The 14,030-nt window shown below is 35.2% G+C and overlaps 1 protein-coding gene across 1 annotated transcript in view; it reads left to right on the forward strand.

The window, feature by feature from the left end:
- Nucleotides 1-14,030, forward strand: part of DACH1 (dachshund family transcription factor 1) — a 356,631-nt gene that overhangs the window by 227,227 nt on the left and 115,374 nt on the right. The window contains exons 4-5 of the mRNA XM_053936033.1: nucleotides 11,625-11,780; nucleotides 12,323-12,495. Of these exons, the coding sequence (XP_053792008.1) occupies nucleotides 11,625-11,780; nucleotides 12,323-12,495 (329 nt within the window). The remainder of the gene's footprint in view (nucleotides 1-11,624; nucleotides 11,781-12,322; nucleotides 12,496-14,030) is intronic.

A 14,030-nucleotide genomic window follows, 5' to 3' on the forward strand; every position in this document is an offset into this window, starting at 1 on the left:
TCCCTTGAAAGATTAACCACAAGATAATCAACTTTGTAGCCAGGTTTTAGCATTTGTACATCCTTTGAGCTAACGTGCCTAGGCATTGCTTTGAATTAGGACTTGTATCTTTGCAGTCAGCTGTGCCCAGATTGGTACATCAAAGCAACTAGAATGAAATTTTGGCCTTTATCAAGTTTCACTGACTTAAATGAAAACAGGATTTCAGTCTTAATCTTTTAAAGGGAAAGATATCTTAAAATTATTTGTAGATGTTTTCCTGTTTTAGAATATAATTGTGGAATTATGTATTCTATATCTTGTGGGGCATATAAGCTGCATGCCAAATGTGTATGCCAAGTGTCAGGTGCTTCTACTTGTAACTCTGTTTCTAGGAATACAACTCTAACTTCTTATGGCCTCTAGGCCAAATTTGAATTCTAGGATTTAATTTCTGAAATAATTGTTACCTGTTAGCAATTTGTGTGTGCATTCATGTCTTGATGATTTAAAAATGAGAAATTCAGCTTTTAATTTTTGTTGGAGGTCTATATTGACTGTACACTAGAGAGATTGTTGGGAAAAACAAAGACTTCTGAAAAAATGTTCACTTGCATTTTAAAGAAACAAAAATCTTAATTCAGAATAAAAAACTTAGAATTTGAAAAAAATGTTTGCATAATTTTTCCTGAAGCATCTGAAAAACTTTAGGCCCTTGTCCAATATTTTAGTTCAAGGTCTAAGCCTAAATAGTTTTTAATGCAAAATTAACATTTGTTTGTTTGCTTTTGTGTCTTTGTTTTAATTAAGCAGCATAAAACATATTGCTAGATCCAGTAGCAGAAAAATTTCAAGCAACTTTCAGGTTCTTGGCCGCCATAGTGGAATCCAGATCTCCATCTGACATGTATTTGTTTTGGGAAACTTAGGATGATTGATAACCTACAAATAGCTGATACAACCCCCTCAAGCATGGCAAGGGGGTAGAACTACATGATCTTTAAGGTTCCTTCCAATCCAAATAATTCTATCATGATTCTTTCATTCTATACTGAGCTGATCCATGTGAGTTGCTAATGTATCATCTTGTTTGTAGGGTTTAAGTCTGAGGGACTTAACACAAAGAAACATCTTTAACCATTGGGTGTGCAGAGGACTGAACACAAGTTGCTGAGAAGGCATCTAGCCTGCCTTGTTATTACATAATAACCATCAGTTATACACAAGTCAAAACTTTTTCAGAAAGCATGAGACTTGGGAACAGACGTTGCCTTTCTCAAAACTGTACCCATAGTTCTGACCTGGAGAACATTATCACTAATTGAGACAAGGCAGGGTGAAGAAAAAAGTGCTTTTTGGCTACCTGTTGTCTCTCCTATTATGTAACTCCCCTGATCTCTGATCAGATGAATTATTGACCATGAATAAAGATTGATGGAGCTAGGAAATATAGTAAGATGTGTGTTTATGTCTTTTTCTGACCATTAAAGGAGTGCAACATTCTGATTTTTACTAAATGAGATCTGGATGTAAATACCTTGCTAGGAATTTTGTCTAGACACAGTTAAAGATATTGTTTAAAGTACACTTAAAAGGCATGTGCATTCTTCAGAAATCAGTTTGATATAAGATACAGGAATGACTACAATGAATAAGATTCATGTGGGCTTGGTAAAGTTCAGAGTACTAAATCTTGGTATAATAGCTTAGGTGAACTTCCTTGTCCTAGAACTACTATAGAAAAAAAAATTACACAACTGTAAAGCCAATATTGAATAAATTATCAAAAAAAAAAAGAAAGATGCAACTGTAAAGCCAATATTGAATAAACTATTATAACATGCTTTCATTTAATGACAATAGACTTTTTTGTCAAACACTGGCTTCACACCTTTGTCTCTTCCACAGTAGGTGAAAATTTTTGCCACTAGAAATGGTTATAGATAACAGTGGTCTTTTAAAGTAAATAAATCTTTTGTGTTAAATAATTTTAGGATAGTGGTTTCTTTTAATTTTAAAAAGGAAATAAACCCACCAAAATTAATTAGAAAGTAGTAACACCCTCCTTCCCCCTCCTCCCCCAGTCACAAAAGTCCAACGAAATATTTGAAAAATTTGCTGGTTAAGATGTATCATTTTCACATTCCTACCGTCTTAATCCAATTTCATACTTTTAGCTGCCTTTGTGTGTAGATTTTACCTTTGATCATTTTTGTAAGGCTTCAGTCAGAAAAACCAGCAGCAGTTCTGGGTAGAGTAGGGTATCAGTACATAAGTAGGGAATGGTGGTAGACTAAATCTCACAGAGAAAATGATCCTTTTTGGATCACAAAACCAATTGTGGGAAGCAATTAAAACAAATATTCAATTATGTGTAGATCTTTCTTACTGAGGAAAATTCCTTGTAGCCTATTGTCTGTGTATATTTACTTGTTTCTTTCTGTATTTTCACACTATGAGCCCTTTGGGGCCAGGAGTGTCCACCTGCTCTGTCACATATTATTACTACTACTGTTATTACTAGTCATACTACTTGTAACTTTTTCTTTGTCATCCTGAGAAAACAATAAATCAAGTGCAGAAGCAGTTTCAGCAGTCCTGAACTCACTCAGGATCCATAAACTCTTAGGTAAGATTTCCTCCTTTAAGTAACAAAATGGTACGGTCATCTGTCTTGGGACATGGACCTATAGAAAAAAACGTAAAGGCTTAAGTGTACAACACAGTTACTGCAGCATAATGAAGTGCTGAATAACAGCTGAGATGTAATAGTGATTCTCACTCCACGCCGAACACAAGATAACGTATGCTTTATTCTTGATTGAAGGAAGCACATTATGAATTTGTTTGCTAGGTTGAATGTACTAGATTTTGAACTGGTGGGAGAATATGCTCCATTTACAAATCCAAGCATGTGAAAAGAAGATATTTTTAGTAAAACTCTTAATTCACAATTTGTTGTACCACTTACGTATTTACACATTTTGTTTATGTGTGTGTGTGACATAAAGGTAGAGATGTGCACACAGATACATACATGTGTATTCAAATAACATTGAAGTAGTGAAGTTGTGCACCTAAAAGCTAGAAAAATGAATTTTTTAATGATGATGATGACAATAATAATAATAGTAATAATAATCATCATCATCACTGGATTTCTTTGAGACCTGGGCCTATTACATGCTGCAAATTTGCATAAGGAATATATAAGACCTAAAAATTAAGGACTATTATCGGAATGGTCATGAGAGAGCTAAATCAAAGCTGTGCAGGCAACTCAAAAGTAAGACAATTCCTCACAAAGCTTAGAGTTAGCACCTGCTTCCCAAAGGAGGGGGAAAGCTCTCCTTTGGGGAGCTTCCCAAAGGAGGCTCTGTGACCCTCAGAGCTTGTGCAGCCTTCTGGCATTTCCACAGCAGTTTTCTAGAGTGGAGGAGACACAGCGTCTATTTGGAAAACTCTGTCCAGCCCCATGCTGCTCATCAAGCCAATATATGGGCAAACATAAGTCTCCTTTTCCCTGAATGGGAAGCACAGCCATGTGCTCTGGAGAGTGCCTGAGACTTGCTGCAGCTGGTGGGGTTTCATGCAGCCAGCTTGCATTTGTTTTCCCAGAGAGCATAGGGATGATTATAATTGCTATGAGACCTTGCAATCAACTTTGCTTAAGACTGGATATTAATCTGTTGATTAATAAGGACTGATTTTTGATAATTTACCCTGCCTCCCTAAGAAAACTACTAAAAAAATTCAGTGAGTAAAAATCTGAAAAATGATCAAGAAGGCATTCTGTGCGCAACCTTTTAGAGCCAAACTCGTACTGTTACGAGTTTGTGCAGCATTTGTGATGGAAATCGAAATATTCCTCTTTAGTTAAGCATTTTTTTAAAAAAGTCATCAATAAACTTGATTCCCTGTAATCTGTCAACCTCCCTGCTTTTCATTTTCATCCCTGGTGCACCTTCTTTGGAATACATTGAACATGATTTTAGAGAGACCTTCTCACTTTTCATTTCACTTTAAATTTTAATTTTTCTTTTCAAGCCCAATATATCGTGCTTCTCTTATTTTTTCATATTGTAACACAGCTGGAACAGGTGGGGCAAAGTGTGAACTAGCTAACAATTATGTCTATCTACTACAAGACATTAGAAAGCTTAGCATACTCACTTTTTGCATTTCGTCTATGCAATTAATTTTTGCACCACAGTGTATTTACTGAGGATTTTCTAGTATTTGTTTTTCTTTAGTTTATACTTTATCCAGAAATGTCAGCCATACTTGGATGTCCTGAAAATCTGCAGAACTTTTCTTCTTGAGTTAAAGGGGCAGTAATTAGGTTATTATTTTTCAAAACTTTTTGAGAATTTTTTTTAAAGAGAAAGAAAAGGGGGATGACAAGTTACTGAATACGTTCATGGTATATTGCTTTGGTTTGCATTTCTTGTTCTATGCACTGCTCATATAGAATTAGGGGCTGTGAAAAACTCAGAGTAGAGGTGATAAGGATCAAAAATCAGGGTCCACACCAACTGAGGAATTGCCTGAATCAGACCAGTGTATTAATCACGAAATCCCATCCAAATCCATATTTTCAGGAAAGCTTAGTCACTTACTCGTAGGCATGAATCACTCAGAAACTCAAACTTGTATCTTTCACCTTGGACAAGTTTCTGGACCTGTCTGTTTTAGTTTCCACTATACTAAAAAGGAAGCCTATTATACTGTTATACTGATTATACAGAGCAACAAATCAAATGAGGATAATTTCTTTCTTTACAAACTGAAATAACAGGATCTTACACTAAAAAAACTTAAACCCATATTTTTCAGAAAATGTTCTAAACATATTCTTATAGACTACTCAGCCAGGCACTCTTACTTATTCCTTAAGCATACAGAAAATATTCATATCCACAATTGCATGCAATGACTACATATAGTAATATATTAATTATCTATTGAATGGGCAATTTTTTTACAAACACTTTGCAAATTGCAAAATATTTTGTGATGTTTATTGTGTTGAGAAAGAAGGGAAATGTAGTTTTTAGTGATTTTTGGTTGACTTCTGATAGATCATTAGTCTTTATATTTAAAAACTCTGCCTCAAGGGACTAGCTGTACTTCCAGCTTTCTGGTCTGAAGTTAACTTATTTAACCAGGTGAAACCAGTTTTTATTTTCTTGAACACAGTGCATACAACACATCTTATTATTTGTTTCTTGATGATGTCACAAATTTATTTTTGCTTATCTGAAATCTCGTTGTTATCTTTTAAGATCATATAACCATAAAAATATACTGGATTTTATCTATGAAATTAGCACAAGTTAGGTATTAGTAAAAGGAGACAAATGGAAAATCTATTTTTAGGTAAATGTCACACAGCTTGTAACTGAGTTGCTGAGCTTTCAGTTGTCTTGGACAGTTTCATTATTCATTAAATTGAATTTTAAAAAGCTTTTCCTGTGTTAATCTTTTTTTGTGAAATAATGAAGGATTATTATAAAATATCTATATTCTATGGGATTTATTGTAACTGTAAAAAAATGCTTTCACTTATTAACTTATATAAATTCAGTATTTCCTGATTAATGATTAAACCTATACTCTGGTATTCAGCATTTAGAATTCAATCTTATTTCCTGGAATTAACAGTTTCTACTACAGTTTTTATTATCAGAACATAAATAAAGGAAAAGTAAAGTGGGTACAAATTTGGATTATGGTGCAAAATGCAGTTATAATTTCTTTGCTGTTGCCACAAAACAAGTATGCAATAAAATTAAAACAGTGAATGAAGCAGTCTACATGATTGAGGCTATTAACTGTTTTTCAGATTGCTACTTTTGTCAGCAAAGAATAAACAGTATATAATTCCAAAGGTTCTTTTGGCTTCTCCTTTATATATGGAAAATGTTTATCAGAGGATAGGGAGTTTTTGTGTGTGTGTGTTTTTTTCTTTAATTTGCTACTGCACATGTATATAATCTGTCATGATAATAGCAGAACTACAAATACCAGACCCATCAGCCTACTATTTTAGAGAAAATTAAGAATGCTTTCAATTGAGAGCCTGCATTGCTCATGGCTTATTTAAGAGCATAAACATGATTTTGTAACCAAAAACCCCCCAAAAAGTGCAAAACCTTCTGAGGGGGTGAAAAAGAAAAGAAAAATCCTTATGTAAAGCCAAATACAAAGGGTTACAGAGAAGGCTTGGGGAACTTGTTTTTCCATGTCACAGTACTTTCTCTCCTGATCACTTTGTGGTCTCAGAAGAGGTAGCAATCAAGTATCAAAAATATTGGACAGATATTGTTTAAAAATGGCAAAGGTGTTTTCTTTCCTTTAATGATGTAACAGTAACATTATAAAAATGCCTTGTAAAAAATGCCTTTATCTGTAGACATGTGTTCTTTATACAGTCTCACAACACTCGTATATTGCAGATAAATTGTACATCTGATTTTGGGAAACTGAATTATATAGAAATCAAATCACAAATTTATAACCATTCAAAGACTAAAGCAGCAGTATTTGATTTGGGCAGTTTATGAAATGGCTTCCTCACTGTAAGGAGGCTAAGATTACCAATTTTTAGCACGCTGATTATGCATATTTTCCAGTGGACATAAATAGCCTAGATCGTGAATAGTCCACTTCAGAAAAATGATCCAAGACAGCTGATACTGATGCTTTGTTTGGTAATTGTTGCTGAGATACAAATTGTTTCAGCAAACACAGAAGATAACAGAAAGATTATGAGACTAAAAGGAGATCAGTAGCACACAAAAAAAAAAAAAGTGGTTTGAGTTGTTAGTGGGAAGTCAGACTCTTTTTTGTTTTTGCTATGTGATACTGCTTGTGTATATAATGGTTCCTGAAACTATTCCTGAGCCAGTTCTGGGGTTCACTTGCCTAAAGACATGCTTGAATTCTTTTCTGTAATTCCATAAAATATCAAGTTTTCCACATGAAAGGAAGGGGAAGACCCAAGGGCCTGGCAGATAGCCTAATTTCAATTTCTAAAAACTACCTATTATCAAAAACGTTTGGCTTGGTTGCCTGGGCATAGATCTATGCTACTACCTTAGATACCCTCGAGTATTCTGCCTGATCTACACCTCCAGATAGCCTTGGGGTCTCCTGCAGGTGTCGTGTGGTACTCACAACCCTATAAGACATGATTCAAATGTGTGTTTAGGCCATTGAACTGAGTCTGGGAGAAGGGTCACTGTAGTCTTTGGAAGCAGCAGATGCACATTCAGCTGACCAAAGATAGGCCTGTCTCCCACAGAGTGAGCTCAACAGCTCTCCAGAACCTTTTGGCTGGATCCCTGTTGACTATCACAGGAACTAAACTGTTCAGCTCACATTGTGGAAACAGAAATTTAAGCAAACTGAATCCTAATGGGGTCAGAATGAAAAAAGGAAAAGGAGTCTGCAAATAAGAGGAATTATTATAAAAACAAACCTGGTATGTTTAGATCAGCATTTGTTTGCGAGGCTGACGTTGTACACTAGTTTTCTGCTTCATTTTCTTTTTCTTGGCTGCATTACCTTCTAGTCCAGAATTGTTTCAATTTATTATTATCATCCTTAGCTACCTAATTGTGCTACTAATGAATACAAATAATCCAGGCATCAGGCTTTTACGGACCCACTTCAGTGTGCAAATAATGGTTTGTTGTGTAACTGCTGATTATGGAAGAAGGTAACTCACATTATGGAAAATATGTGCTGAAATATTGGTGATGAGGAAAGCAATGGATTCCGTACTATGCCTTTTAAATTGTGAAAAAGTATTGTCATTCTTGTTCCATTGAGCTGTACATCATGAGAAAATGTGAGATCATCGGAGCTTGTTGTTTAAGCATATGTACTTATATTTGGAACTTCATTTCAAATTTTTGAGTGCCTGTATTAGCACTATCATATATGAAATATGTAGTTGGCTACTAAATTGCCTATTCAAGTACACATGTATGGGGTTTGAGCACTCAACAGTAAGCATTTGCATTTCAAAATTGGATCCCTTGTGCTTGAAAGCCTTGAAAATAGTACTCTATGGTCAGCCTAGTGCAGCGTCAATTGAAATGCTGTTTGAATGCAATGTAGAGCTTCCAATTGCGGCTTCAGAAAGTGTTATGCTGAATCTGGAACACTTTGCATAATTTAATTAATTATGCCACTAAAAACTGATTTTCTCTCAATTTAAAGCAAACAGCTTTTATGAGGGTGAACTGCAGCACCCAGGGATATCAGGTGTCCAAGCTTTTAATCCTATTACAAAGAGTTGACAACCACTGATGGAAACTGGAAAAACATAAGCCTCCAGCAGGGCAACAAGTGAAGAGGAAGATAGCAACAGATTTTTAATACTCTTTGAAACCACTGTATGCATCAAATCAAAACCAAATGTAAAAAGTGACAGAACTGGTAGCTTTCACTTTGTTGTGCAGACAATGAATAGTGTCTAAAGAATAACACTTGTTTTGCTTTGACATTAATGAAAATAACTGTTTCCTCTAAGAGGAAAAGTATTCTGTTTAATGAGCATAAGAAAAACACAGTGAATGTCCAAGACTTTTTGTATCTGTGTCTGTTCACTTAAAGTGTTCAGGAGCTCGACAGTCGGAAGTTTGAAAGTGGTTTCTAATGTTACGGATTGGATTCTGCCTAGAAATCATTTTCCATATAAGCAGATCTTAACAGATGATTCCAGACTACAAGTATTAAGGACACTGTTGCTAAATGCTAGCCTTGATACTTTGACTTTCTGAAACTTGTCTTCTCTCTTCCAAAATTATTATTGGGTTCAATATCATGCTAAAACAGCAGACACTGTAATTTTGAGGCAGAAAAGAGTACTGATTTAGAGAAGCTCTAATTTCTTAGAGCCACATAAGCACAGCCATAATTGGCAAACTATAACTGACCTTGCAAAATTCTGTGACCAGGTTATGAAGGGTCACAGAAGAATTGACTCCATCTCCATATTGAACATCAGCATGCAACATGAAATTAACTGTAGTGTAGAAGATCTTGCTGATAAAAATAGGGAAAATAAAATATCTCATTACTGACAATTCAGCAGCAGTATAAAATGCAAACATCCTCCTTATAATGTTAACAAATATTCATATAATTACTAATATATATTTATGTATTATTTGTATTCCTCATATATATAAGAGATGCTACACCTGGCTCAAAGGGGAAACAGGAGTTAGTAGGGCTCATTGAAAGAGCTTTAACCTAGATTTAAAGGGGGAAAGGGATAAAATCAAGCTCATTAGAGATGTCTGGATGATGCACAGCAGTTTTTGAAGGACGGTGTTTTAGCAAGGTCCTTTGTTCTGCCATCTCACTGGAGATAGAGGATGGAGAGCCATGTGATGGCAAAGACTGCAAAGTGGGTTATTGACGTGTTAGAAATTGCAGAAGTACCTAAGAATAGTCATGTACGAGTTACTTGTCTCCCCCAAAAAGGTGGTGGGATCAATAGGCCAGCTGAAATGCATCTAGAGCAACGTGCATAGCATGGCCACCAAACAGGAAGAGCTGGAAGCCATTGTGCAGCAGAAAACTGTGGCAGAGTTGCCAGCACGAAGACATGGTGGGATGCCTTCCACAGCTGGAGTGCTGCAATGGATTGCTGTAAACTCTTCAAAAGGATTAAGCAAAACAAGAGGGTGGGGTAGGCTTGGATGATAGGGAGTGAAATACGTACATTGCAGTGGTAAAGAGCAGAAAATTAGAGAATATGAAATTAAAAGGGGAAAAAAAAAATTTTCCAGATAAGATTTCACTTTTTACTATGTATTTAAATGTGTGTTAAGTCTTTGTGAGAGTGTCTTAGTTCTCAAAATACAAGAAAACATGTTCATTTGTCAGAGGTCATGAGATTGGAATCATGCATTTACCATCTCAAGTATGTTCACTGCATAAAGGTTATGAAAATTTCTTGTAAAATAATAAAAGTATCTCGTATAATTGATTCTTTTCATTGTTTCATAAAATTGCTATGTTTCATTGCGGGAGACTTTGGACTGAATTTTCATTACCTACTTCTGAACAATTTACACTGGGATTGAAACAGTATTGAGCTAATGAGTTAGAATTTATATTGAGCCCTAACTGTCTTCCTGAAGTAACTAGGGAAAGAAAATCATGGCAATAATGGAGTATTTTTCATTATAAAAATGTTGTACAGCTTTTACAATCAGGTTTTTAATAGATCTAGATAAATTAAATTGGAATTCTACCAACTTCTGTGCTTTTGTCACCCAATGAAAACAACGTTAAAATATGTCAAGACGAATAGGCTTATCCCCTTTCTACTGAAGTAAGAAGGAGGTGGTGTCATTCCTGTTGTTTTTCAGGCTCTGTTGTTCATTAATGAGTAGGATGTATGTAGAAAAACATTTAGAAATATGTACTTTGCTATAATCCATAATGCTAAATAGAAACTGAACATAGATCAAATGCATCTTGACTTATATCATCCTGAAGTCCCTATCAAGACATGCTCCCATGAAAATAGTAGACATTTTCAAAGTCAGGAGGTTGAAATTGTGCTCTACTTGAAAAAGGAAGCAATCATATATTGCTGATGGGTATATTAATACTGCTGAGAATGCATGCATATATCCATATTTATTAATATATTCAACATTGTTTATTGATTGTGTATGATAAATAAACTCATACAGTGAGTGTATAGATTATTGTGTATGCATAAACATACATGCACTCAATCTCAGCATTATATATAAGTACACACTGAGTAATACAGTTTGTCAGGTTGGAAGATCTTAACCTTTTCATTGCATATAAATATAGAAATTAATAATGAGATATTAATTGTCCTTTATACAGAGTGTATTGTCCTTTAGTTGTATCTTATTTAACTCTATGGTTATTTTTTATGAAGAAGTCTGCAATAGTGAAAAAGGGTGTTTCTCAAAGAAATGAGTTATTTCTTATCTCAGTACTTGTTTATCCCCATTCTTCTTTGCTGTTAGTCTGTTCCACTACCAGAAGACTGCAAGAATCAATGTAATCCCTCACATTTTTATTAATAATATGAAATAAAAATTGAATATGCATAATAAAATCATCAGGAAAGCATATATGCATGCATATTGGTACCCTCAAAAAGTTAATTTTTTAATTACTTCAAAGAATGTTTATTTATTCACAAATACAGGACACAACACAACTGTACTTTAAATTTTAATTGGCATAACAGGACATATTTTTTGTTAGGCATTTTACAGGCAAAAATATTTTCTCACATTAAAAAGTGCCGTATATAGTTTTATTTTCTAAGTATGAGAAAAGTGTATGTACAATATACACAAAACACAAACTTCATGTGAATGAGCACAACTCTAATACTTTAAGTTTGTGCTACCTCTTACTTTAAAAAAGTCATTCTTACATTCCTTTTTCAGAGGGTGGAAAAAACCCCCAACCCTAAAGTCCTTTCCCCAACCCACATATTAAAAATAAAATTAAAAAATAAATTTCCACTTGAAGAAAAGGTTAGAATGCTGACCTTGCTTCCAAATTCAGAAATTGAAAATTTGGAGTCTTCATTCATCCGAATAATATATATTCATTCCCCGCAGGCAGCAGTGATGGTTCTTGGGATAAAGAAAAACTTCAGTCTCCCCCCACCCAAGGATCACAGGCCTCTGTTAACCACCCCAGCTTGCCTGGACAGCATAATGTTCCAGTTAGCCATCCTCTCAACCCTCTTCAACAGAACCACCTTCTGCCAAATGGTACGGGTTGACATCTTTAAGCACTAACATCAGCAGTTTTCTCGTCCCTGTCTTTTTTTTTTTGTGTTTCTATAAATAGGCAATGAAAAAAAATCAAGGATGTGCGGAATACTGGAATACTTCCTTTAGAGTATTAAGCAGGGGAAGTGAAGACAGTAAAGAACAAATACATATGCAATAAAATTGATACTTAAAATAACTGCTAACCTGTGCATCAGTGGCATAATGACGCATTTCTAAGGCACCTTACAGCAGATATCAAAAACTATAATAAATAGCCATGGCTTAGCAATGATATCATACATTACACAGATATGAACAAACTAAGAGGTCTAATAGCCTCTCCTTGTGGCTAGAAACCCTCCATGGTTGCTAGTGATTCACCCCTGCATCTCCCAGAAGAGAACTGACTTAGAGCTGCTTTTTCCTGCAATGTGAACCATCTTGTCACCTGTCACTTGAAAATTGTCCATCAGGAGAAAAAGAAGACAGTGCTTAAGAAAATATACATAAACGTATTTTTCTGTTTCTCTCCCCAACAGGGTTGGAGCTTCCTTTTATGATGATGCCCCACCCGCTGATTCCCGTGAGCCTACCTCCAGCCTCCGTCACGATGGCAATGAGCCAAATGAACCACCTCAGCACCATCGCCAACATGGCAGCAGCAGCACAAGTGCAGAGCCCTCCCTCCAGAGTGGAGACATCTGTTATTAAGGTAACTATAGGATAGACCAAACTGAACCCACCCAAACCAAAAGGCACCAAATCGTAGCCCGCTCCCAAGCACCATAAATATTTTATAGGTGTCAGATGTTCTAAGGTAAGTCAGTAAATACAAGAAAACTAAGTGTGGTGATTCTGAGAGCACAACAGGCTACTAGTGGCCACTGTTACCATCTCAGTTTCCCTCCATCTCTCTAAATCAGTATTAAAGCAACACTCAAAGCATTTTAATACACAGCTTTGTGATTTCTTGTATTTCATAGTCTGTAATCTAATGTTCCTTGAGATATCATGGAAAAAATTACTTTTAAATTAGAAGGGATTGCTCTTCCAACTTTAAGCATTTGAGCTTAAATGCTCTAAGTTATCTGAAGAAGGCTGAAAGGTTTGATAGTTTAAAAATGCAGAAACGAAATTTGCCAAATTCCAGAAAAAATTAGAATGAAGTAGCACAGAACAGTCCTCTAAAATTATTTTCTTAATTGGACCAGTGTCCACTGGTCCTACTGGGGTATTTAAAAAATGAAGACTGAGATGGAGCACATGCTAAATGACACCTGACATATGAATTACTGTGCCAACAAAACTTTGTTTTTACTATTTTCATGCTATTTTCCCTCCTTTCATTTTCTATGAGCTATTTTATTTCATATGTAAGAGTATAAAATTTGACCTTCATGAGCATTGGTAACCTTCTGTTTCTAAACTTTAACAAGCTGACTTCTAGCTTGTAAAGCTGATTTACAAGTTAGTTGTAGCTACTAAAGCTGCTTAAGTTACTATGGCCTACATTTAAATACGTCTATGGGAGCATATTGCAGTGTGACCACTATCTTTGTCTCCAGTTACCACAGTCAGGTACATTTGAGTACAACATCTCTCATAGGCCATGTAAAAATGGTTTCCTTTTGTGGAAAGCAAGTCCTGCTTTGTTGACAGATCTAACCCCATTATGGGAACATTGCTGGACCCAGGAAGCACTTAACTGACAAGTACTTTTAGCTCATGTGATCTAAACCTGTCTAGTAGGTTTAAAACTATTGGACTCTGAAAGGGACATACTGTCATATAACTGTGTATATTATTGTAACTGTGGGCAGTCCTATACCAGAAATTTTTCCTTATCCTGGGGGTTGTTTACTTCTTAACAAGTTCATTTTTGTAGCTCATCTATTTTCTTTAGCAGAGATAGATTCCATATAATGAAGGTGAAGACTTTGAAAGTATCTAACAATTTAGCCTCTCTGAAACATTCTATCTGCACTTTATAACTGGAAAATCATAATTTCTTTCCAAAAGTTTGCTTATTTAAGCATTTGTTTGTATTAATAATCTACAGTAGGTATCAATGTCATTTTTGAAAATTCAGCTCTCATATCCATGCTAATTAAATATTCATTGTAGCTGCCAACTTCTGCATAACTCCTGGCATAACATCCTGTGCAAGTTATTTGACAAACCAGGTTTCATGTTCCCATCTGGTTTGCACATAACCATAATATAAAAATATGTGGATTTCAATGAAAT

The sequence above is a fragment of the Vidua chalybeata genome, chromosome 2, assembly GCF_026979565.1.
Source record: "Vidua chalybeata isolate OUT-0048 chromosome 2, bVidCha1 merged haplotype, whole genome shotgun sequence".
Lineage (NCBI taxonomy): Eukaryota > Metazoa > Chordata > Aves > Passeriformes > Viduidae > Vidua > Vidua chalybeata.